The following is a 27495-nucleotide window of genomic DNA, read 5'->3' as shown; positions in this document are numbered from 1 at the left end:
AACCCCCTAATGCTGGGGGCAGGCAGCAGAGTGGAGAGTAACACTTAAGGTACCAAAAAGCTGAGAGTGGGAGTAGGGAGCAAAGAGTACTCCCCAGTGACTTGAAATGCTATTGAAGAAAAACATTTGATGTCAACCCAGTTTCCAAATATTGACAGTTGGGATAAAACAAAGGAAATCTCCAGGGCCTCTAAAATGCTTGGTATCCAAGCCCTACTGAAGGAAAGTTACTAATTCTTGCCTAAAAAATCACTTAGGATTTCCATTTCCAGGAAAGAGAGCAAGCATACTCAAGCCCATCTCTCTTACTGAATGCAAATATAAATCCTGAAGAATGCACAGAACTGCTATCTGAGGACTCTGAATACTGGAGAAGGAGAATAGAATTAGAAGTTCTATTGGACCAGCAGTAAGTTTACAACTTTTTCCTCTCTGATATTACCTGGCCAAGAATCAAAGATGGCCCCAAACTCAGAAGTGCACACCAAGTATGGACTAAGTTCCGAGAGCAGCTCTCTTTTTGGCCTTGGGTACAGGAAAAGGGGTCCATAAGGATTAAATACAGTGGAGATATTTTATATTTAGTTGTTTTCTAGTTTCCCTGTACTCCTTCCTCAGCCCTAAGCAATTCTGCACAGATGGTGCAGCAGACAGATGGCACTCAGATAGCAGAACAGGTATCAAAACTATGGGGCGGGGGGGAGTCTTCTTTCTTCCCAGAGGATCTGCAATGACAACATTGTAAGACAAATTCCTACAGCTTTTTTTCTGTCTGTCTTTTGACTGCCCAACTCCAGATACAGATGCAATCATGGTAAGTGTACAGAAGATAAAGGAAAACTAAAGCCTCGGCTTTCCAGACAAGGGATCAGAAAAGAGAAAACAAACACATAACATAATGTCAAAGAAATCACAGAGAGAAAGAAGATCAAATCAGCAATCCCATAAGGTTGTGTACAAACGCCCATGCTTACCTCTGAGATGTGCATTTATATTTTAGTAATATATTTAATAATAGATGAAAAATGAGACTGACCCCTGGGCAGTGCATACATGGAAAAAAATCACACAGTACTGTGAACACCATGAAAAATGAACTGACATTAGAATCACAACCCACAGAAGGCAGGTCAGAACTTGAGGCGTGACCCTAAGCCGGTAAATGATCAGCTAAAATAAATAAAAACATCAACATTCTCCTTCATATTCGAGTAAGACCAAGAGTCTCATGGTAGAATATTCAAAATGTCCAAGACACAGTCCAAGATTACTCAACATATGAAGAACTAGGAAAATCTCAACTCATGAGAAAAAAGATAATCAACAGTCACCAACCCCTAGATGATACAGATGTTGGAATGTGTTTTTTTTAAGACTTTAAAAAAGAAAAGAGATCATTCTTTCAAAAAGAAGAATAACCCGTTGAAATGAATGGAGAAGCAGAATATCTTACCAAAGAAATGCAAGATGCAAAGCATAAAGAGTTAAGACTGAAAAATAGAAAAAAAAAAAAAAAGGAAAAAAATAGAAAACTGAGAAATAGAAAAACCAAAATAAAATATTCACTGGATTGGCTCAGCAGAATGGAGACAACCAAAAAACAATTGATGACTATGAAGACAAATACATCAATCGAAATTGTCCAGTCTGTTCAAGAGAGAAAAAAAATGAATACAAACTCAGAGACCTGTGGGACAATACCAAAAGTTCTGGCATTCATATAATCTTAGTTTCAGGAGGACAGAGAAAAAATGGGGTGGAAAAAAATGTTCAAATACATAAACTTACTAATGCAAGAGGCTCAATAAACCCAAAACTTGGTAATTACAAAGAAATGTATGCTTCAAAACATCATAATCACACTGTGGGAAACTAAAGACAAAAGAAAGCAAATATACAAACAAAACAACCAGAGACCAAAATTGAGGAACAACGAATCTAATTATTATAGAAAGCATGGAAGCCAGAAGGAAATGGAATACCATTTTTGAAGTTCTGAAAGAATTATCAACATTTAGAAAATTAAAAATTTTAACAAGTTTCATTTTATTAACATCAAAACCTGGAAAATAATTAAATTTAATAATATGATGTTCACGAGCTGACAACTGTAAATTAGTGCTGAGAGGTAGTAAGGAAATGTAAATAAACAGACTTACATAATGTTCAAGAATTGAAAGATTCAATATTGTTAAGATGTCACTTCTGCCCACATTTATCTAAAAATTCAATGCTAATACAAACAAAATCACAGGAGGAGTTTTGAGGAAATTGATAAGCTTATTCTAATATCAGCATGGAAATTAAAGGGACTTAGAATAGTGAAAACGTCTTGAAGAAGAATGAAGTTGAAGGACTTACACTACTTAATTTTAGAGCTTATTATAAATTCACAATAATTGAAGAATGGAGCATTTGCAAAGGATAGGAAAAATAGATATAAGGAACAGAGGTGAGAACCGAAATATAGAGCTGTACATACAGAGGCAATGGTTTTCAAAAACAGCATCAGAGTGACTCAATAAAGGAAGCGAGGTCATTTTAAAAAGTGATACAAAAATATGTGGATATCTGTAGTTTTAAAAATTAACCCCAAGCTTTACTTCACAGCACAGACAAAAATTAAATCCCAATGAATCAAAGATCTAAACATAAACCCAGAACTATAAAGCTTCTAGAGAAAAAAAGTGGTATTTCAGTCCACATAGGGTATGGGAAGATCATTTGATTACAGAAAGCACTAACCATGAAAGAAAAACAAACAAACAAACAATAGAATGTCATCTGTGTTAAAATGCTTCTGCTTATCAAAAGACACCACTATTTCAAAGGAATAGGCAAACCAAAGAATGGGAAAAACTCTGCAACACCTATTTTGACAACAGACTCATATTCAAAATATATAACAAACTCATGCAACTCAGTAACAAAACTTTAACTTCCTTCAAATAAGCACATTTTACCCAGATAAATAAAGGGGCAACAGGTGGGTGAAAAGCTTGCTCAACATTTTTCATCATCAAGGAAATGCAAATTAAGTCACAATGAGATACCACCACATATCGATGACAATGCCTACAGTTAAAAAGACAAAATTTCAAATACAGGCCAGGATGTCAATGGATGAAAACCATATATTGCTGGTGGAAATGTAAAATGGAACAGCTCTTTTGGAAAATAAATGACCATTTCTTATAAGCTAAACACACAATTAACATAAGATCCAGCAATTCCACTCCTAAGTATTTACCCAAGAGAAATAAAAATATATACCATTAATAATGATTTATACATGATGGTTCATAGTAACTTAATTCATATGGCCAACAACTAGAAACTACCCAAAAGTAAATACACACACAGATAAAGTGTGTGTATTTACACAAAGAAATACTACTCAGCAGTATAAGGGAATGAACTACTAATACATACAATGACATGGGTGAATGTCAAAAACATTATACTCTGAAAAAATTAGACGCAAGAAAAGTGTGTACTCTAGATTTCATTCATATGAAGTCAAAAAGTCAGCAAAACGAATCTAACCAATTCAATACAATCCCTACCAAAATCTCAGCTGGCTTTTTTTACCCCAGAACTTAACAAGTTGATCCTAAAATTCATATGGAAATGCAATGGGCCCAGAACAGTCAAAATAATCTTTAAAAAGAATGAGGCAAACCTTAAAGAGACTCTTAACTCTAAGAAACAAACTGAAGGTGGTTGGAGGGAAGATGAGTGAGGGATGAGGTAATTGGGTGAGGGCATTAAGGAGGGCACTTGATATAATGAGCACTGGGTGTTATACGCCGCTGACGAATCACTAAATTCTACCCCTGAAACTAATAATACACTATATGTGTAAATTGAATTTAAATAAAGAATTAAAAAAAAAAAAAAGAATGGAGTTACAGGATGCACACTCCCAATTCTAAAACTTACTACACAATGGTACTCCAGTAATCAAGGCTACATTCTACTGGCATAAAGACAGATGTACAGAATAAAAGTCCAAAACAAACCTTTACATTCCTATCAACTGATTTTAAACAGTGGTGTCAAGACAATTTGGGAAGGCGGAGGCGGGGGGTAGCCTTTTCAACAGATGGTGCTAAGACAACTGGGTAGCCACATAAAAAAGAATTGAGTTGGACCCGTTCTTCAAACAACACACAAAAAATTACTGAAAATGGACCAGAGATGCAAAAGTAAGAGCTAAAACTATAAAACTCTTAGAGGAAACTCTTTGTGGTCTTGGTTAAGCAAAGCCTTCTTAGAAATGACACCAAAAGTGACAAAAGAAAAAAATGGATAAATTAGAGTTCTTCAAAATTAAAAACTTTTGTGTTTTAAGGAAACTATCAAGAAAGTAAAAAGAAAAGCTACAGAATGGGACAAAGTATTTACAAAATCATGTATGTGATAATGGACTGATAGAACTACAAAAAGAACTGTATGCGGATTTCATAGCCGCCTTATTTATATTAGACTGAACAGGAAAAAAATCCAAATATCTTCCAAAAGGAAACTTGGATAATCCAATTGTGGTATATTCATGCAATGAAATACTATTTGGCTGTTAAGAAACAAACAAGTAAACCTTTTTGAAACACACAATACATGGATGAATCTCAAATGTTGAAGGAAATAAAACACAAAAGAATACATATTGTATAACATTTATGTAAAATTAAGAATAGGAAAAAATAGGGGCGCCTGGGTGGCACAGTCATTAAGCGTCTGCCTTTGGCTCAGGGCATGATCCTAGCATTCTGGGATCGAGCCCCACATCAGGCTCCTTCGCTAGGAGCCTGCTTCTTCCTCTCCCACTCCCCCTCCTGCTTGTGTTTCCTCTCTCACTGGCTGTCTCTGTCAAATAAATAAATAAATAAAATCTTTAAAAAAAAATGATGTGTGAATATGTCAAGTATATCAAAGGGGAGGTGCATAACTGTAAAGGGTTCAGAAGGAACTTTTTGTGGTAATAAAAATATTCTATGTCTCAACCAGGGTGTTGGCATTACAAGTGAATACATCTGTCTAAATTCATCAAGTTGGACATATGCACATTTCATTGTATATAAATTTTACTTCCATTTTTAAAAGTGTAAGAAGACGAGTAGGTGCCTTACTTCATGGTGTCCTATACCTCTGTCTCCCTTTAAAATACCAAATACAGAAGCAAAGAAGGCCATTTTAGCTTCACAAGGGGCTATGGGACTCTTCCTATACTTCAGTAGGCTTCTGAAATTCCTGCCTTGTTTGAAAAATGGAACAAATCCTAAATAGTTCCCAAGTTTCCTGATTGATATTCTATCTCCAGTATGTGACTTGGAATAAAAGGAAAGTGGACATTTAACCTAAATCTTACTACGGGCCAGGCCTGAGGTCACCAAGAATAGGGAGTAAGAATATTTATTTTTTCTACAACAGAGTGAGTTGTGTTCAATTCCTACTGACTTCTGTATATTCATTTTATATCCAATAATCTTCTTAAAGTTAGTTTTAAGAAGACTTTAGGTTTTCTATTTAAACAACTATTATTTGCAAATAATGCAAATTTTGCTTTTTCCCCAATCCTTATATCATATATTTATCTTTTTTAAAAAAGATTTATTTATTTGAGAGAGAGTGAGAGACAGAGCACGAGAGCAGAGGGGGATGGGCAGAAGGAGAAGCAGACTCTCTGCTGAGCAGGGAGCCTGATGTGGGGCTCCATCCCAGGACCCTGGGATCCTGACCTGAGCTGAAGGCAGATGCTTAACTGACTGAGCCACCCAGGTGCCCCTATCATTTATTTATCTTAAAGTACAATGAAAAGAAGCAGTAACAGGAGGCATCCTGGTCTGGTCTGGTTATAGATTTTAAAAGAAACACTTCTAACTTTTCAGCATTAAGTACAATGGTTACTGAAGATTTTCAGTGGACATCTTTTATCAATTTAAAGAAATGCCCTTTTATTCTTAGCTGACTACATTTTTTAAAAAATATAAACTGGGATTGAATTTTATCAACTGTTTTATTCTATAGCTAGTGAAGTCTTATTTTCTTTATTTAATCTATTACCATTGTCAACTATATTAATCACTTTTTAAATGTTAAGCAATCATTGCATTCCTAGAATAAATACCACTTTAAAAAACAAACGTCATAGAAGTGAGTTGGCACCTAGCATTTGTATCTTGGTTTTTAAATACCCTTGTCATGAAAGGAAACAGTGCTCCTTAGGGAAATGGCTGATTCTAACACTGTGGCAGGAAATATACAAGATGAGACCAAAGTATCTTGCAATGGCAGAAATTAAGAAAGTGCTAAGGAAAAAGGAAGGAACAAAGAAAGGAAGGAGAGAGAGAGGGAGGAAAGGTATTCCATGTTCCTGAATTGAAAGAACATTGTTAAAGTGATAATATTTCCAAAAGCCATCTGTAGTTCAGTATAATCCTTATAAAGATTCCAGTGGCATTTTTTACAGTAGAAAAAACAATCTTAAAATTTATATGGAACCAAAAAACAGCAACAACAACAACAACAACAACAACAACAACAACAAATAGCCAAAGCAAACCCGAAAATGAAGAACAAAATGGGAGGCATCAAGCTATATCATAAGGCCATAGTGGTTAAAACAGTATGATACTGGCATACAGAAACATTGAGCAATGAAACAGAATTGAACAAAAATAAGCCTAGGCACATATGGTCAACTGATTTTATAAGGGAGTCAAAAATACTCAGTGGGAAAAACACAGTTTCTTCAATAACGATGCTGGTAAATCAGATATTCACATACAAAAGAATGAAACTAATCCCCTATCTTTCCTACTGACAAAAATTAACATGAAATGGATTAAAAACTGAAATATAAAATGTGAAACCACAATACTCCCCAAAGAACACATAAGAAAAAACTCCTTGATATGGCTCTTGACAGTTAATGTCTTCATATGACACATAAGCACAAACAACAAAATGAAAAATAAACAAGTGAGATGATAATAAACTAAAAAGTTTCTGCATTGCAAAAGAAACAACCAACAAAATGAAAAAGGCAACATATGTAATGATTAAAAATATTTGCAAGCCATACATCTGATAAGGGGTTAATACCCAAAATATACAGGCAACTCATATAAAACTCAGGAGCAAAAAAAAAAAAAAAAAAAAAAAAAAAAAAAAATTTAAAATTTAAAAAAATGGGCAAAGGACCTGAACATTTGCCAAAATAAATATATAAATAGTCAACAGGTACGTGAAAAGATGTTCAACATAAGGAATCATTATGGAAATGCAAATGAAAACAGAAGAGATACCACCTCCTGCCTGTTAGAATGGCTAGCATGGAAAAGACAAAAGACAACAATGCTGGTGAGGATGTAGAGGAAAGGGAACTCTCATGCACTGTTGGTGGGAATGTAAACTGGTGCAGCCACTATGAAAAACAGCATGGAGTTTCCTCAGAAAATTAGAAATGCAACTGTCATACGGTCCAGCAATTCCACTTCTGGGAATATATACAAAGGAAATGAAATCACTATGTCAAAGAGATATGTGTACTTCCATGTTCATAGCAGCATTATTTACAATAGCCAAGACACAGAAACAACCTAAGTGTCCACTGATGTGAACATTTATGTATATAGATATGTAAGGGAATACTATTAATTCATTAAAAAATGAGGAAACCCTGCCACTTACGACAATACAGATGGACGTTGAGAGCATTACGCTAATTAAAGTTATGTCAAACAAAGAAAGACAAATATTATATGATCTCACTTATATGTGGAATCAAAATAAAAAAAAAAAACCTCAAAGAATAAAAGATCAGATTTGTGATTATGATGGCAAGGGTGAAATGGGATGAAAGTGGTCGAAAGGCACAAACTTCCAGTTATAAGATAAATAAGTACTGGAGAAAAATGTGTAATATGATAACTGTAGTTACCACTGCTATATAATATATACAAGTTGTTAAGAGTAGATCCTAAGAGTTCCCATCACAAAGGAAAAAATATTTATAATAATATCTGTATGTGCTGATGGATATTAACTGAACTTACTGTGGTCATCATTTCACAGTACATGTAAGTCAAGTCATTATGCCGTATACCCCAAACTTATACATTGCTGTATGTCAATTACATCTCACTAAAACTGGAGAAAAAAAGAAGGAAATAACAAACCAACAGAAACAATGATGGTAGCGTGTCAATGGGCACAGGAACCCACGAAAGTAGTTCCTGATTCCCTGAGCTGGAACAATTTAAGCAATAAAATAGTTCATATTGGTTGAAAACCCTATATATAAAGTAAACATCAATGCAGTCACAATATAGGTAAATGACTGAAAATAATGGGGAAAAAGAGACAAAAATACCATGCAGAAAAATCCAAAATAATTTATATAGATACCCCACCCTCAAGGAGGTGGAAAGCAAGTCTCCAGTCCAGAAGGATGGGCTATGCATGGTGACTTCTTTCAGAGAGTACACTATGGAAGGGCGGTGTGTGGAGAGAAACTTCATAGCGGAAACCTAGCAAACGCTACCTCAGCCAGGTCATCGATACACCTCAACAGTCATAAGTTATATTGATAATATGCAACCCAGATCTAATGGGATGAAAATGACACTTTAATTTGTGGTCCATCTTTCAAAAATATATCCCAGTGTAATCATTAGAAAACCATCACACAAATCTCAATGAGACAAATCCCTAAAAATCCCTAACCAGTATTCAAAATTGCCAAGGTCATCAAAAGCAAGGAAAGTCTGAGACTCTATCATAACCAAGAAGAACTTTAGGAGACATGCAGCTGAATGTATTGTGTATCCTGGCTGGGATTTTGAAAGAGAAAATGGATATTAGGTGTAACTATAGAAATCTGAATAATTATGGAGTTTAGTTAATAATAATGTATCAATATTGGTTCATTAATTATGACAAATGTATCACAGAATTGTAAGATGTTAATAGTTGGAGAAACTGTATGGGAACTCTCTGTATTATCTTTGCAATTTGTTTTGGAACTATTTAACTGTTCTAAAATGAAAAGCTTATTTTTAAACAATGAGCTAGGATATTTCTCTCATTTTCTTTTCAGCACCAACGTGTATAAAACAGAATCTCCTTCACTAAAGGTTTGGTTGAACTCTGTAAAATCATCGAAGCCTGGTAGCTTTTTAGGGGGAAGATTTTTAAAAACTTCTAACAAATTTTTTCCAATTTATAATAGTAAGAAGAAAGTATAATAAATCCTCAACTTCTATAGTTACCAAATATGGCCAATTTTGTTTCCTCTAAATGACCAACTTCCCTCTTCCAGTATTATTTTGAAGTAAAGCTAGATATCATAGAAACCTAGACAAACCTAGGCATTTTACTGGTAAATATTCCTGCATATATCTCTAAACAATAAGGACTCTTTTTAAAACACACAACCATAAAAACAAGAGTATACCTAAATATTAATATTATAATATCAAATACCTACCATTCATATGGTCCAATGGTCTTATCATTTTTATTTGTAAATAGATAAATTAGTATTGCTGACAATTTTATGCTATTTCTTCATTTTGTACTTCATTGGTTTCTATTTCATTCTTTCTTTCTTCTTCTTTATTTAGGCATATTTTATTATTTTTTATTATTATTTGATTGGATGATTAATCAATTTTAAATCTATTCTCTGCCTATTCATGCATTTAATTCAAAGCTATACACATTTCACTCAATTTAATTACATCACAAAAGTAGTGCTTCCATTGTCAGAGTTTAAATATTTTTCAGTTCCCTTTTAATTTATTTAAAAATGAATTACTTAAAATATTGTATTTTAATTTTCAGAGTTGTTCAAAAATTTTTGTCTGTTATTGATTTCTGATACTACTGTCTGAAAAGGGATCATGAAAAGTAGGACACTGATGTATTTTTATAACAAGTATTTGATTTTTTTTCATTTCATGAAAGCAAGGACCACATTATATTCTCTGCTGGATATGTTGAAAAAATAAATGAACAAAATTATATGCAGGGCCTATTTTCAAAATTTAGCATATACAGAAATATGTCCTGAAGTTTAACACCTACTATTCTAAACCCTTAATAAATTAAAAGCCAAGTAGATATGACTTCCTAAGTTGGCTTTTGTAAAGAAAAAAAAAATTCTGGCTCTTTTTTCTAGATATATAATGTGGATATATTTCAGCCGGTGATAAGCACTATGAATGATGTGTCATTCCAGATGTTTCTCTTCTTTGGATGATACTTAAAACTCAGCTGCAATGACTGCTTCTAGCATCAACATATTAACACAACGAGACAAATCTAAGTTTTTCATACTGCTAAAAACAGTTTTTCAAAAAGCAGTTGCATTTTAAGATACTAATAATGATCAGATAGAGAAATTAAAAATAAAAAACATTTATAGTTGCACCAAAAATTAATGTTCTTAGGAACAAATTTAACCAAGTAGGTAAAAGACTTGTATGCTGAAAACTGTAAGACGTTCACGAAAGAAACTGAGGGTGACACAAATAAATGAAAAGATATTCTGTGCTCACTGAAAGGATATTGTTCAAATGTGCATACAACCCAAGCAATCCATAGATTCAATGCAATTCCTATTAAAATCCCAATGTCATTTTTCACAGAAATAGGAAAGACAATCCTAAGATTTGTATGGAATTACAAATGACCTTGAATAGCTAAAGCAATCTTGAGAAAGAAGAATTATATTACAAAGCTATAGTAATCAAAACTGTATAATATTGGCATAAGACATATAGATCAATGGAATGGAAAAGAGAGTCCAGAAATAAATGCATGCATATTTGGTAAATTTACAAAAAAGGAGTCAAGAATAAACAACAGGGATAAAGACAGTCTCTTCAATAAATGGTGGAGATACTGGACAGTCACATTCAAAAGAATGAAACTGGACTACTATCTTAGACCACACATAAAAACCAACTTCAAACGACGTAAAGACTTGAATGAAATACCTGAAACCATAAAAATATCACAAGAAAAAATAGGGGTATGCTCCATAACACTAGCCTTAGTGATCATTTTTTTTTAAATTGGACACCAAATAGCAAAAGCAACAAAAGCAAAAATAAACAAATAGGATTATATCAAACTAAAAAGCTTCTGCACAGAAAGGAAACCACCTACAAAATGATGAGGTAACCTACAGAATAGCAGAAAATATTTGCAAATTATTAACCTGATAAAGGGTTACTATCCAAAACATATGAAGAACTCAAACAATTCAATAACAAAAAACAATCCAATTAGAAAATGGGCAGAGGAGCTGAACAGAGATTTTTTTCAGAGAAGACTTACAGATAGTCAATAGGCAAGTGAAAAGGTGTTCAACATCACTTTCATCGGGGACATACAAACCAAAACCACAATGAGATATCACCTCACAGTATTAAAATGACTGTTACACACAAGACATAAAAGTCATCAATGATGTGGACAAAAGGAAACCCCTGTGCACTGTTGGCGGGAACGTAAATTGGTGCAGCCACTGTGGAAAACAGTATAGAGGATCTACAAAAAAATTAAAAATAAAATCCAGCAATTTCACTTCTGGGTATTTATTCAAAGGAAATTAAAATCACTATCTTGAAGAGATATTTGTACCCCCATGTTCACTGCAGCATTACTTCCAATAGCCAAGATATGCAAACAGCCTAAGTGTCCATCAACAGATGAGGGAAAAAGAAAATGTAGTATATGTATTTATTCAGTGGAATATTATTCAGCCATAGAAAGAAGGAAATCCTGCCATTTTCAACAGTGTGGATGGGCCCTGAGAGCAATACACTAAGTGAAATGAGTCAGAGAAAGACAAATACCATATGACCTTACTTATTTGTGAAATCTTAAAAAAACCAAACCAAACCAAACAAAAAAAAAAATGAAATCATAGATATGGACGACTGATTAGGGGATGCCAGAGGTGGGTGTGGGTGAAATGGATGAAGACGGTCAAAGGTACAAATTTCCAGTTATAAAATAAATAAATCCTTAGAATATAATATATAGTATGATAAATACAGTTGATAATGCTTTATTTTTGTATTTCCAATTTAAAAGAATCTTAAAAGTTCTCATCAAAGAAAAAAATCTTGAACTATGTATAGTGATGGATGTTAACTGGTTACTGTGGCAACCATTTCACTATATTATGCACCTGTATCATGCTCATCGTAAACTAATATAATATTGCATATTAACTGTATCTCAATTTTTTAAAAAGGAAAAAGAAACAATTCTCCTTGGTCCCAACCTAACCCCCTCCTTTGACTATTACCAGTTAGAAAATCAGATGTATGACCTACTTGGCTATTGTGAACAACAAATTTCTATCAAAACCAAATCCTGACCCCAAGAAAACTAGTAATAAGACCTGGTATTCTTAGAGACAATGGCTCCATGCCACCTTAATCCTGGGTTTCCAGACTCTGAATTGCCCTTCTTGGGAGTCTTCTCTCCGTCAGAGTCCGGACTATACAGTTGTCTATATAGCTGTTCGGCAATATCAAGAAGGGCATCTAAGCAAAACCATGACAGTTCACCAAGGCCATGTCACCTGGACTATGTGCAATGTTCCTGTTTTCATATGTGTCTCTTAAGTTAAAAGGAATGATCTCTTCTTGTTCAAGTAACAGGCATTGAACATTGCACGATAGAAGTGAAGTTTCCCCAAGTTTATATCACCAGCCCAACCAATCCCAGTGTCACCGCGGTAGCTGGCCCTCCACACTGTGGCACCGAATGAGTAAGATGTGGTGATGGCTTCTACTGTCATAAGTTTGCCTTGTCCTCCAGCAAGGATGTCACAGAGGGTCCAAGAATTCTGATCTCCCCACTTCCTCAAACTCTTCTGTTTTTTCTTCAAACTCCTATGAAGTCAATATCCCAATCTTTGACCATTATTCCTTGGAAGCTCATTGTGAGAAAAAAAGGGAGAGTATGATTATGAACTTAGCTAATGGTCAGTACGGTAACATCCAGGCAACATCTGAATATCTAGATGAAGAAAAAAAAGGGAACCTTACAACAGGGCACATGGGGTTCCTCTGTTTCCTTAGTGTCTTGAAATGAGAAATCAAGAATTGATATTTTTCTTTTTCCCAAGAAGAGATGACCTAATGAGATGAAAAGGAACCATATGGTATCAAGATTTTACATAATTAGCCCAAGCATTTTAAAAATTATGTTTTTGTAGAATATTGGTGTTCTGTAGACATTAATATCTCTGATAAAAAAAAAACAAAGTTAAATAGTGGCAGAAATGATATTCTTCTAAAACTTTAATATAAATTTAAGAAAAGAGCAAATACACTTAAGCCATTTTTCATGTCATTTTGAAATGGTCTTACTACAATAATTTGTTGTGTTATAAATACATATAAAAATGTTCTCTACTATTTTTAAAATCTAAACACATATTTTAACTCATAAATTCTTACTGCTATTCATAAATAAAATTATCTTTGCAGGTTGGAGGGAAAAGTATAATCAGAAGGAATCTGGCCTACAAAATACTAAGTAAACCGATTTCTAGTAATTAAAATAATTTAGAATCATGTAAGAATCAATAATGGTTAATGGAAAAGTATAAGCAGTCTAATAACTCATGTAGATTAATATGGGTATTTGGAATACAATAAAGGTGACAGTAAAGGTTAGACTGTTTAATAAATGATTTTGGGAAAACATTCCTTTGATCCCTGCCTCACGTCAACTTAATTCCATCTAGATGATGCCAAGATTTACAGAGAAAAACAAAACGAAACAAAACAAACCAAACACATACTTTCTAAAAGATAATGGTAATATCGTTATACTCTTGGGTTAGAATGGGCCTTTTTACATCTAGCCAAATTTAAGATGACATTAAAGTCTTGAAGACAGAATAGCTGAACCAGTGTTAGGGAGTACAAGCTAAAACAGAATCTCCCAGAATTTAGAGAAACATGACCTTATAGCAGTTTGTGAAAAATAATGAAAAGTGTAAAAACAAGAGTGAGTTATTTCATTAAAGAGTCAAGAGCAAAGGAAACAAATATGAAATAGCTAATTGCTGAAAGAAAGCTTTCCCAAATAAATACTTAGGTCAACAGAACAAAAGAGCAGGCAGAATTGATAAAAACTAGTAATGTCCCCAAGCCCACCTAGCTACTCCTGGCAGAGATGGACTTGGAATCCAGACCTGCCTCACTACCAATCTCATGGTCTTTTTATTCCCACATTTGTATCACCTAGCCATTAAAAAGCAATCTTTCTACATGAAATGTGGTACTCTGGATTGAATCCTAGATCAGAAAATGGAAATTATTGGGAAAACTGGTGAAATTCTAGTAAAATCTGAAGTTTGGTTAATAGCAACACACCAATGGTAATCTCTTAGTTGTGAGAATTATGCCATAGTTATGGAAGACATTAACATTAGAAAACTGGATCAAGGGAATGCAGATATGCAACTTCCTTTAAAGCTAAAATGATTCCAAAATAAAAGGTGTATTAAAAAAATAAAATAAACCTCTCAAAAATGGTGACTTGAATACCATCTTAAGCCTTGTAAGTAAAGAGATTTATTGCATGAAGCCAAATTTTTAAAATTTGCATTTTGCATTAAAGACTTTGATTAAAACAGGTTCATCAATGATTTTAAAAATCAATACCTCGATTATACAGTTTTTTTCAAAATTCTTATTTAACTTTCCATACCATTTTTCCTTTCATGTGGATAAAAATAAAGAATACAGTAAATAGTAATCTTCAAATAATGTGATGTGGCGGTGATGACCTGCTTTTTGCTTCTACTACAGACATGACAAAATTTTGGGGCTTGTAACAGCAAGAATTAAATTTAGAGGATGAATAGAACTGCCTGACTTTAGGAGCTGTCAGATACTGAAAGAATCAGGACCTCAGAAATAAATGAATCCTAGGAGCAGAAAAGGTGAAGCATGTAATTAAGTAGAAAACTCAGAGGTAAGAAAAGAGGAGAAAAACACTGAGAAAGAGGGAGAAGAAACAAAATAATGGGCATTAATGAGAATCAGGGCTTATGATGTCTCTAAGGAACTGAGATGTGATAAATTATGGAATGGGGGTAAACAGTTATATGAATAGTAGTCAATCACATCATGTCACTGCCTCATGCAAAGCCTTTCAATGGCTCCCATCACTCACAGCATGAGCCAGAGATCCCTGGGGACCTTGACGACTTACCCCTCTGTTTCCCATCATTTTGCTGACTTTATCTTCTACTATTCACTCTCTCCCCACCAACTACCCTCCAGCCAGCCTGTCTCCAGGCTTTTCCTCAGGCACCCTAGGCCTTTGTACCAGCTTATCTCCCAGCCTAGAATGATCCTTCCCCAGATATCACCAGGGTTTACTACTTTGCCTCCTTCAAGTTTTGCTCAAATACTATCTTTTCAGTGATTTACTTCTATGAAACTCTATTTCAAATAGAGATGTCCTAGAACACCCAATCTCTCCTACCCTGATCTTATTTTCTCATGGCTGTTTCTACCATTTATCACTCTAAATACTTTCAATGTCTGTCTCCACAACCACTAGAATGTAAGCTCTCCGATTTTTGCCTGTTTTTGTTTTGTTTTTTTTCCACTGATGTTTCCCCAGGGCCTACGACAGTACCAGGTACAGAGTAGGTGCTCAATAAATACAATAAATAAATCAATCAACAAATAAGTATGATTTTTCATTACCATAGTTAAAATAAGAATAATAAAATACTGGAAACATTTCCAAAGTTGTTTTTTAGCAATGAGAGTAATATTTTTGTGTCCTTGTATTTTCTGGATATTTTTGACACTGAACAATTATTCTATAATGTTTCAAAACAGGTTTTTATCTTGTTAAAGACTAGTGAGTTATATGCCTGAGATTACTAAAGCTGAGATCCATTCATCGGCAGTCAGAAGGATACATTCTTTAGAGGCCTGTTCTTATGAGCTTAAATAGCATTTAGCTAATAGTAGGAAAAGGTCCCCGTCATAAAAACTTTACATAACAAATATTCAGTGGTGTAATCCACTAAGTTAATGGAATCATAAAATTCCAACCTTCTCATTTTGAAAATGAAAAAATTGAGATCTAAAAAAAATAATAAAAAAAAATTGAGACCTAGAAAAGTTGTCACTTCTCACATTCATGTAGGACATAGCTGACAACGTGTACAACAGGAGCTAGCCTGAAACAAGACTAAAACATCGCAGAATGGCCTAGCTTGTACACATATCGTAACACCGTCGAAGTCCAGATTGGGCCTTTTTAGTTTCCTATTTGACTAAAGGTTCCTTTTCTCCAACCTATTTCTGTTTCATTGCTCAAAGATGCTTGTGAGCAGTTGTTTCCTATTGTTTGAATATTTAAGATTCTCTTGGCATTAAGATAACCAGAATTGTAAACAGTGTGATCACCTACGTATTTTAGCATGCTCAAAGGCCACTGCACCATTCCAGACCCACTAAACATTCAGCCTCTTGCTCCAGACCTTTACCTTCCCTGAGAGAAGTGCGAGGCCAGCATATTTTACCAATTTCTTACTCTTTTCGGTCAATTAACTCTCATGGAATCAAACAGAAGCAGCCTTCAAGGTCTGAAAATGTGTCACTTCTCTTTTTTAAAAAAGATAATTCTTGTGCTGAAAAACTGCACATGCACCATTGTTTTGTCCTAAGTGAGGAAAAAAGACTCGTGTTCTATTTTTTTGCTCAGAGGTAGCAGCAGCAGTTAATCCACACATGTACGCACCCTGGGACCCCACACAGTCATCTCTGATGTTAGAGCAGCATGCAGGCACATACTTTCACAAAGAGAGTCTATAAAATGAGGTTGCTATGGACCAAAACAACCATATTGATTTTTAGTGCAATTCCAAACACAAGGAAACATCAGTTTTCTGAACAGCACACACTGGGAAGGACAGGGAGAAATACACCGCAATAGTACGGAGAAAGAAAAGGATAGAAGACAATTACATTAGCAAACATCTTTGCGCTCTTTTAGGGTGTTTGTTTCTAAGTTCAAAGAACCGAGAGGCTTGAGCTATGTTCAACTGTTCTTAGCTGAAAACCTAAGATTGTTCATTTACTGACACTCTGCTCACAGCTGAAAGCCCGGGTCTTGGGAAATAAAGCCATATAGCCATTTGAATGTTTGAACATCTTCTTCAAAGCCCAAATAGTTATTTCTTTTTCTCAATTAATACCACCCCTCCCACCCCCTGCCCCCATCTGCAAATGACAGAACTGTCTAAACTGCATTAGAAACACCTTATTTACCAATACATCATTAAGTTTGCTGCAAGCAAATATTTTCCTGAGATATCCTTAATGAGACAAAATGCCTTTCAAGCCAGAGACCTTTGGAAGGGAGGTGCAGGAGTAGGAGAGACCAGCCAGCACTTACCATGGCCCCCTCACTTCTTCTTTGGGCAACTTCTCGCTGCAGCCGGGCCACAGCCAACTTCTCCCTGGGGGAACAAAAGCACATGGTTAGTTGCCTATTCTTCTCAGGGTAGAGGTACACTGGCATGGCTTTGAAACATTCTTTGAGGTCTCCAGAGGAACTCCTTCCTTGGGTTAGCTCACTTCCTCCACTAAACTTTCTATAAATATTTAAAGTCGTTCGTGCATTGTTTTCATTGAGTGTCATGAAAGAGATTTTTTTTGCTTTAGATTTTATAAAAGCCAAATAAACCCTGAATGCTAAGTAAAAGCTTCCCTTTAAGTTCATGAACATATGTAATTTGGAAACAAATTTTCCATGGCTAAAATATTCAGTGGTTGTTTCTGTATCAATTTTGCTTGCATACAATTATTTTTATTTCTTTTGTTGCCTTTTAATGATTGTGAATTTCAAAAGACAAACAGATTTAAATCTGTGCCATTCTTGAAGTGATAATACATAATAATTTACAGATTTGTTACATCAAAGTATCATGCTATTTTACTTGATCTTATATGAGCCTGACAACAACCCTATAATAGGCTTTATTAACCCCATTTATTGATTTGGAAACTGAGGCTCAGATAGGCTAAGTAGCATACCAAGTTCCTAGCTGGTACATATCAATTGTATTAGGATCAAACTTTAGGTTTCCTTTATTTCACAAATCCTAAATAAAAATTTTGCTAAACATTTTTCCAGGCTTGGAAAATATGTAAAATTTAAAAACATTTATTTTAGCATTCTTTATTTTACAATGGGGTCCATTTTGTATCCTTTATTATTGTAATTCTGATTTCATTTAGAAAAAAAAAAATTAGTATTCACCAAAATTTTAAGAATGCTTTGTAAAGTGATAGATACTACATTCTGGATAGCTTTTCAATGATTCTTAAGAAAAAAGTTTACAGATGAAGTAGGGTAAGTGAACCCTTCCAGTAATCTTCCATTCTTCATATTAGCAAAGATTTTCCCTGAAATCTTTCTACTGCTATCAAATTGTGAAACCATTTGTGTGATATTTTATCCCTCAGCCTTCCCTCTACACAGGACCCACAATTTGGCTATTCACAAATAACAAGGGAGCAACCGGATTCCCCACTGAATGAGGATTTCTCCAGGCCTAACTCCTTGGGTCTTTGAAATGCCTATGACTGCCAAGAAGGCATGTGCTTTAATTTGGTTACAATTAAGTAAATGTTTTAGTAGGAATAGTTCTCTTTGAATTAGTGCCTAAAGAGACAGATTAGAAGGAATAAAACTAGAACCAGAAGATCCCTGAGGAGAACAAGTTTTGGGAGCCGGGGGCAGGACCCATGCACAGACCCTGTGGGGGAGGGCAACCAAGTCAAGAGGAAGAAGCCAGGAAGAGATGGAATCATGTGCCTCTTTGTGAGGTAAGCAAGGCAGAAATCTCTGTGTTCTCTGACCCAAGTCCTAATAAGCAGAAGAAAGGAGCAAAGAATGGAAAGAGAAAAATATAACTGACTTCTGATTTAACATGAAAAATAAACACGGTAGATATATGGACAAAGAAACCAGAGAACATAGCCTATGCTCTATGACCGAGCAATTCAACTCGGTATATATGCAACAGAAATGCATATATATGTTCAGTAAAGGACACATACTAGAATGTGCATCGATGCACTATTTGTTATCACCTTAAACTAAAAATGTGCACCCCATTAACAACAGAATGGGTAAACTTCTACATAATCACACATTGGGATACCAGAAAGTACTGAGAAGGAGTTATGTATACTTAGCCACAACATATGGGATACCACAAGCATATGAAAGAATGAAAGAAGCAAACACAGACGAGTATATAGTTTCTGATTCCATTTATATAAAGTCCAGAGACAGGCGAAACTCCTATGTAGTTCAATAAGGCAGGAAAAATAAAAGATCTGAATATCAAAAAAGAGAAAGTAAAACTGTCTCTATTCACAGACAATTTTCTAAATAGAAAATACTAAGGAACTTACAAAACTACTCTACAACTAATAAGTGAATTTAGCAAAGTCACAGATATAAGCCAATGCACAAAAACCAATTGTGTTTTTACATACTAGCATCAAACTACTGGAAAACCTATTTTAAAAAATTCATTTACAATGTTGTCAAAACATAAAACACTTAGAAAATAAATTTACAAAAGATTTGTCAGACTACTACAGTGAAAACTATAAAACAACCGTTCAGAACAATTAAAGGAGACTACTCTGTGTGTGTGTGTGTGTGTGTGTGTCTGTCTGTCTGTCTGTCTCTGTCTCTGTCTCTCTCTCTGCAGATTCAGATCCTTGAAAGGGTCTTGGGAACACTCAGCATCCTAGGATCACACTTCAAGAAGTAACTTAGAAGATACAGAAGTAGAAGAATGGTCGAGAAAATTTCCTGGAATCATTATTCCTGACTGCTGCTGGATCTTCAGCCCAAGATTGAATATATATATGCTAACAGCATGTTAATTTTTTACAAGAGCAGTTTAGCGTAAAGAAGACATTCCTAGAAACAGAGAAAAGTCTAACTTAGCACAATTGTCCCACTAAATGATGAAAGAGTCCTCACACAGCTTAAAGGTTAGGAACATCACTGTTTTATCCTTAAAAGAATTCGCCTTTATAACACTATTAGGAATTTTCACACGGTATAGGTATAAAAATTCAATTTGAAAGAAAAATGTAATGGTTTTAGCCATTACATAGTTCTTAATAAGAAAAATATTCATAAGTCATGAATTTTATATTCTGCCCACACATTATATTTTTAGGCATTTAAAAATAGTGAGCGAACCAATGTGAAAGGCTCATCTTCAAAGTGGCAGCATGTTAGCCATTTGATTTGGTGAAACAGAGCAAAATATGTAGAAACTGGAAACATCAGCTTAGGTTTGACCTACCACCACGTGACCAGAGATGTACCCAATTTCAAACAGCCATGTAGAAATGTGTGACACAAACATGAGGAACCTCAGTGTAGTCTGGGTTAAAGAAAAGACAATCCCCAACCCGAGCCCTGCAACCTGGTGCTCTTTACCTACAAGTCGTAAAATTGCTTAAGTCTAGTTACTTGGGAGCTACCCTGATTCAAAGTAGTTGGGTAGTGAAAGAGCAGAATTTGTGAGAACAGCAAATACAACTGTCTCTTTAAAAACCATGCTGGGGGGGGGGGGTGCCTGGGTGCTCCATTGGTCAAGCATCTGCCTTAGGCTTAGGTCATGATCCCTCAGTCCAGGGATCTAGCCCCATGCCTGATTCCCAAGGAGGGAGCCTGCTTCTCCCTCTTCCTCTACCTCTTTCCCAGCTCATTCTTTCTCTCTCTCAAATAAATAAATAAAAACCTTTAAAACAAACAAACAAACAAACAAAAAATAAAACCATGCTCTGTAATTGGTTTAAATCATTTGTTCGGGAAATGCAATATACATAATTTCACGGATCAGGCATCTCTAAGGCTTGCAAGTAACAGCTGGGTATTTTCTATGGTGTAGGCAGGACAAGACCAGAACCATCTAAGTCCCGGTAAGCAAAGCATCCCAATTTTGACCTGTTTTATGTCATAAGTTTCTGAAGACTATTTTCTTTGAAAAGAGAGTTTCAAGGCCAAACAAACAAACAAAAATAATATTTTCTTGAGGTTTGGTACTTTCTATCTCAAATCTTTCATATTGTTGGTATGCTTTTTGTTTTTAATGGGAATTGTATTTTATTTTTGTATGAAAGAGTTGTCATTCTTTATAAAAATTAAGGAAGTGACAGAGTCTTTGGATGGATGAAAGCATCTCTGGTGAAAATCTCAGCATTTCTAGATGTTCCCATTTCGAGGCTCAAACTGTCAACTTAGTCAAAGTAGTAAAAAGAAATGGGTCTCCCTTTTTTATAGTCATCTCATTTGCCCTTGGGTTCAGCAGTCCCTTGGCAAACCATCTCTTCAAACCCCCAAGGTCCCAATATATGTGTGAAACCGAATGGGACCAGCATCTTTTTCATGCAAATTCAGGGTTCTTAAAAACAGCTTTGTTCAAAAAATAAAGAGAGAATCCTTGACTTGCATGTTACCCAAGGCAAATTAAACACAGTCACATACACATACACTCTTGCTTCCATTTGAGGACCTTAGCTCATCTGCTAGAAACAGACAACTGTGCTTTTCCAATGCGTTACTGTTTTGTTTTGTGTTTGTAGCAAAGCCAGTAGCTCATTATGAAGGGGGTATTGACTTTATGATTGCAAAACAAATGCCCAGGGATATTTTACTGAGAGCTGTGGATCCTTATTTACCGAACAGGGATAAAAAAAGGATATAAAGAGTATACACACAATGAAACAAAAGAGACCCACAAACACTTCTCTTGCAATTAAATGCAAAGAGAATTTTTCCCTCCAAGAGGGATGAAACAGAACTACTTTTCTTATTCCGTTTTCTACCCAAAATCGGTCCCAGGCTTCTGAAGTCTTTCAGCATAGTGCCAGATAATTTCAATTCAAGATAATAAACAGCCACAACAAGAAGTACTGATGTGAACCCTGGATCTACACAACGCCACTGATACAAACACAGTTTCAGCCCATGGGAAGACTGTCCTCGATGAAGACAACAGGATGTTGGCGTTTGTAAACTCCAGAAAAGACCTGCGAGGCCTGCGTGGTCAGAAAAGCAATGAGCAGCTGGCAGAGGAAGAATATATTCAGCCTGGGATGTGCGGAGACCACAAACTTAAGGGCACCGCAGAGCCATCTGTTGCGTGAGTGTTGAAGGCAGGCCTGTCTGGAGACAAATCAATGTTCTCTTGCAGCTCTAAGGCAGCCCAGCCCACACCGTGAATGGGTGCCTATGAAAACAGCGGGCAGCCCCGCTCTCCACCAGGCAGATGGGACCCCCCGAGGAGGCCCTGGAGGAAGAGCGGCACCAGCACTCAGCCTAAGTGTGAAGAATTATGTCTACTCATTGTAAGTCTCATTGCCCCAAACTGCTCTGTACCAACAGTGCGTTAGGCACACCGAGGAAGCTGTCGGTATCGCAGGTACTCTGTGTTTTGATGAGACTGCCCGATAATTTGTGTCGTTGCTACTCAAATTTCCTAGGAAATAAAAAAATTATAATGCACTATAACAAAAATAAATACAAAAAAATTAAGGATAGGCATGCTCATATATTTAAAAAGAAAAAAAATTCTTGGGCATTTTATAAACCCAAAGATACTGTGGTATTAGAGAATCGTGAAGTACCCCCAAAATACCCTAACTTCATCTTAGTTTTGGTTCTTAGGTTAAGCTTTTATATTCCAAAGTATTTCAAATTATTTATATACATAGTTATGTATGGTATAATATATACATCAATCTCTTTTAATTTATTCAGAATATTCTTCTAAGTGGCCATATAATCCGATGATGATGAAAATTCTGATTTATTCAACAAACAATGTGAATTCACTCTCTGCCAGGCACTGTTCTGGGCCCCAGGAAATACAGATAAATAGACTGTCCCACTTTCAGAGAGCTCAGGGTCTAAGAGACAGCACACCTAAGCAAATTTGTGTTCTAAGATGTAATAAGCACAACAGAAGAGTACTGCATTCAAAGCTGGATTGTAACATTAAAGTTAGGTGATAATTTTATCAGAAGATTGAAATTGAACCCCCTTTAAATGGGAAGGTACATTCTCCTGTTTCTAAGATAAAGTCATTTTCTAAAGTTCATACTTTTCAGCAGTAAGTCATGTAGGGGAAACAGGTTTTTCCTCATAAATATTTTAACTATGAAGAATCTCTGTAACACGTTTTGACTGTGATTCCCTGAATTCCTCTAGTCTTTTTAATGGAATGGCATTAGCCTTTACTGCCCCTTTGGGTCACAGTTGTATCCAGGTCACTTCTTTCGAGACATGTGACTGACTTATCTTGCCTCTTCCGTTTCAATATAATGTATCACCACATCCTCAACTTAAAAAGGGAATAGTTAATAGCTAATATTTAGTGAATAATTACTATGGCAAGCACTACTCTCAATACTTTACACGAAACATTTCGACCTCAAACATAGGTATTATTATCATCTCTGTGGTATGCAGCAATGATTCTCAAAATTTTTGGATTCAGAACCTCTTTACACTTTTGAAAATGACCACTGAGGACTCCAAAGAGCTTTTGTTTCTGTGGGTTCTATCAACATTTACCATATTCCTAATTAAACCAAGCCTTTGAAAATATATATTATTTGAAATAATAGTAATTCCATTCCAGATTAATGTAAGCAACACATAATTATGAATATAGCTATAGATTCCAAAACAAAAATTAGTACGAAGCATGGCATTGTTTTATACTTTTGCAAATGTCTTTAATATCTGGCTAATAAAAATATGTCTGGATTCTCCTTTCTCCTTCTACATTCGGAATGTTGCAATGTCGCTGGCTGAGTAGCTTCTGGCAAACCAGTATATGCCCATGACCAAGGAGAGTGAAAAAGGTAAGTAACATTTTAGTCTTCTTTCAAAATTAGTTTTGACTTATGGATCCCTGCAAAGGTCAGAGGAGCCCTGCGGTCCTTGGAGCCCTGTGGTTCACAGTTGGAGCACTGTTGATGTACCTTCCATGGGGAAACTAAGGCTCAAGCAGGCTGAGAAACATGTCCCTCATGCCATTGCTCTTAACTTTAAATACTGCCATGCATGTTTTCCGAAGATGCAAAATCGCTGTGATTACATATTCAGTTAAAATCTCACTCATTAGAACTTATACCTCAGTATCCACTCTCACCTGTTACCACCACCTCTAATGTAGTCACAAATAATGCATGAAATTATTGAGGACTCCAAGGATGAAACGCATTTCTAACCATTTGAATGCCAATCAATGCGAAAACCATTGATAGAACTTTTCTGGAATACACTGAATTCCAAGCATAGGAACCTCCATTTCTGGCAGAGTAGAATAAAAACACTAATTAAATTCCCAATATAAACCTACGCTCAGGCACAAATTTTGTTTCAATTAACAGCCCCCCACCCCAACCCCAGGATTTGTTCCTACAAAGGTATCACCAAATGCCTAAAAGAAATTGGATAGATGTCACTGTCATTTATACCTTGGGGCAGAGTCACACTTAAAATCTTGGGGAAAGGTTTCAATGAATCATCAGGTTTCCCCATTTCTGAGTGGGCCCTAAGAATAAGAGCATGTTGCTGACCTAGTGTGTCTGTAAGGAGAGCAGTTCAGCTCCCCCAGGAGGCCTAGGACCATTCTCTGCACACAGAGGCGTCCTGGGGTGTCACCCGCCACAGAAGCATGACAATGCCTAGTGCCAGGTGCGCTTGTCGAGGGGGCAGATGGGGAGACCGGTGGCAGCAGCCCCTGCGTAACAGCTAAATTAATTAGCCTTTCCAAAGCAGATCATTTAATTACCCATTCACTCAGATATTCAGCACGAGAAAAATATTTGAGAAACTTGTAGACATAGAACGCAGATGAAACAAACTTCTTCATGCACTTTTTCCAATACACAACGTCCAGGTTGGCCCCAAAACTTTAAAACACAAAAATGTACCTTCTTATTAATACTTTAAGGGATTTTATTTGGGTCCACAGTGCATACAAGTCAATAAGTTAAGAGTAGGTTCTAAACTGGTGATCTTCATGTGATTTTGTGCAGCAATAACCAAGAGGGAGCAGGACTCAACACGGCCAACACGCACACCCCACATACTCTGGGAGGGAGCAGGAGTTTTATAATGTGCTGTGCTGATTAAGGAATTCCCTCTCCCTCTCCACCAAAATAATAAACACAGAGACTTTTTAAAGAACTCAGTGTACTGAAATACAGAGATCATTAGTAAAAACAAACTCTAATTTTAGCTACCCGCCTTTCTGAAGGTCCTTCATCCATGTGGATGAAACCATGTGGTTCTCCTTATTAAGCTTTCTGGAGCTTCTGCAATTTTTTTTCTAAATTTCTAGTACCCTGAATGTCATGTCATGGAAGTGTTCTTGAAATTGTTCTACCATGAATGCTCTTCCAGTTGCAAAAATGATGTCAAATTGCACCTGCATTTTCATTTCCTAATTCCGATGTTCATCCTTAGAGTCACTCTTGCTGCCTAAAGCAATTGCCTGCTTAGATGTTTCTCTCCCCTAATTGGCTCTAAGACCCAGAGGACCTTTCTGGTCTTCCTGTGTCCGAGACACACACACACACGCTCAATGAATGAAGGATCATGCTTCAGAGCAAAGATGGCCTCACTGACTTGAGGCAAGATCACAAGTGGCCTCCACCTATTTTTAATATCAGAAGTTAGTCCCACATCCAGAGCTTAACAAGACGTGCCAATAAAACCACACAAGCTACCTGCAATCCTCACTACTATCGTCACGTAGGAAGCATTCTGTGTTTTAGATGTACACAGAATATTGTTAGTAAATAAATATACCAAAAGAAGGAATGAACTTGTATTTCTGGGTTTTCTCCTTTTTATTTTTACTTGGAACTGTCAGCTCTCACCAGAATAAAACATGCTCTCATCACAACACTGTTGATACATGCAGCCTCTACTGACTTATTTCACACAATACTGAGTTAAAGCAACCTCATTATCTTCTCCTCTCTATCCCAAAGCTCCCCTACCTGATGCTTCTGAAATACATATTAGAGCAAAATAACTCCCCCCAAGTTTAAATATGAATTTCTAGTCTTAACTTCTGTAATAACTTATTTCTTGAGCATAAAGTCAGCTCAGGGACTTCGAAACAGTTTTCCCCGAGATGAGTTTTTATAAAGCATTGCAGAGCCACTTGATTTCTTAAACTTAATTTTTACTTCTGAAGAAACCTAGGTTTCAGAATGAGGATTCCTTATATTTCCTTGTCTTTTCAAGAAACTTGGAATTCCCCATTTTCATGCACTGCCCCCATATTTCTTCCCTTAAAATTAAAATTCCACTATTCGAGGCCAGACATAATTTTGTCTGGCACATAAGAAAAACTTCGTAAAACCACAGAATTGTATTAATAATGTTTGATTTTCTTCCACCAATTTTGGCAACATTCCCAAGTGATGGGCTATATGTAGTTTAATATGGAAAGAAAATTCTTAGGGAAAAGAAATGAGATGGGCTAACCACCTCCTAGGGAGCCTTCCATACCTGTTGCTGTGTGCAACAATAGCCCTTATGTGACAATTAATTTCATTTCCATGGCTTTCAATTATCAATGGCCCTGAAATTACATTCTGTCTCTATTTTCATGAAGGTCCCAAGATAGGATCTGTGACTAGACTTAAGCCATCTGTCTAGACTCAGAAGAATGAGGCTTGTAGTTCCTAAGAGAAGAGGTTGAAAGAGAGAATGCAGGAAACCCTGGTGGACTATGATACAGCCGAGTGTATTCCTAAAACTTCCTTCCTTCATTTATAGAAAGAGTTACAAACACAAGACGAGTTCTGCTGAACAAAAGGGTGGCTTTTACAATAGACTGGCAATGCCATCAATTCATTCCACAAATATTATGCCGTCTGCTATGTTGGAGGCCTTCTGTTAGGCTCTATGGAAGAAACAATGATGAGGGGGACTTAATCGCTGTAGTCAAAGAACATTCTGTGTCTATATCCAGTATTACAGATTGAATTGTGTCTCCCAAAACTTTTATGTAGAAGTCCTAATTTCTAGTAACTTAGAATGTAACCTTATTTGAAGGTGGTCAAGTTAACATAAGGTCATTACAGTGGGCCCTAATCCAGTATGACTGGAGTCCTTAAAGGGACAGATTTGAAGATAGACACATGGGAAAAACACTACGTGTGATGGACACAGAGACTGGGATGATGTGTCCACATGCCAAAAGATGCCAAAGATTGCCAGCAAGTCACAAGAAGCTAGAAGAGAGGCCTGGGACAGTCTCTGTCACAGCACTGAGAAGGAAGCAACCCTGTCAACACTCAGATGTTAGACTTCCAGCCTCCAGAACTGTGAGATGGGGAATTTCTGTGGTTT

The 27495-nt window shown here is 35.9% G+C and overlaps 1 protein-coding gene across 1 annotated transcript in view; it reads right to left on the bottom strand.

Annotated features, from left to right (window-relative positions):
• NCKAP5 (NCK associated protein 5) overlaps nt 1–27495 on the bottom strand; it is a 759472-nt gene that overhangs the window by 445970 nt on the left and 286007 nt on the right. Inside the window, exon 3 of the mRNA XM_040636836.1 lies at nt 17467–17530. Coding sequence (XP_040492770.1) covers nt 17467–17530 — 64 coding nt within the window. The remainder of the gene's footprint in view (nt 1–17466; nt 17531–27495) is intronic.

Source organism: Ursus maritimus, unplaced genomic scaffold, assembly GCF_017311325.1.
Source record: "Ursus maritimus isolate PB19 unplaced genomic scaffold, ASM1731132v1 scaffold_1, whole genome shotgun sequence".
NCBI lineage: Eukaryota > Metazoa > Chordata > Mammalia > Carnivora > Ursidae > Ursus > Ursus maritimus.
Note: the sequence above shows the minus strand (reverse complement) of the source record. Positions and strands in the feature narration are given on the sequence as shown.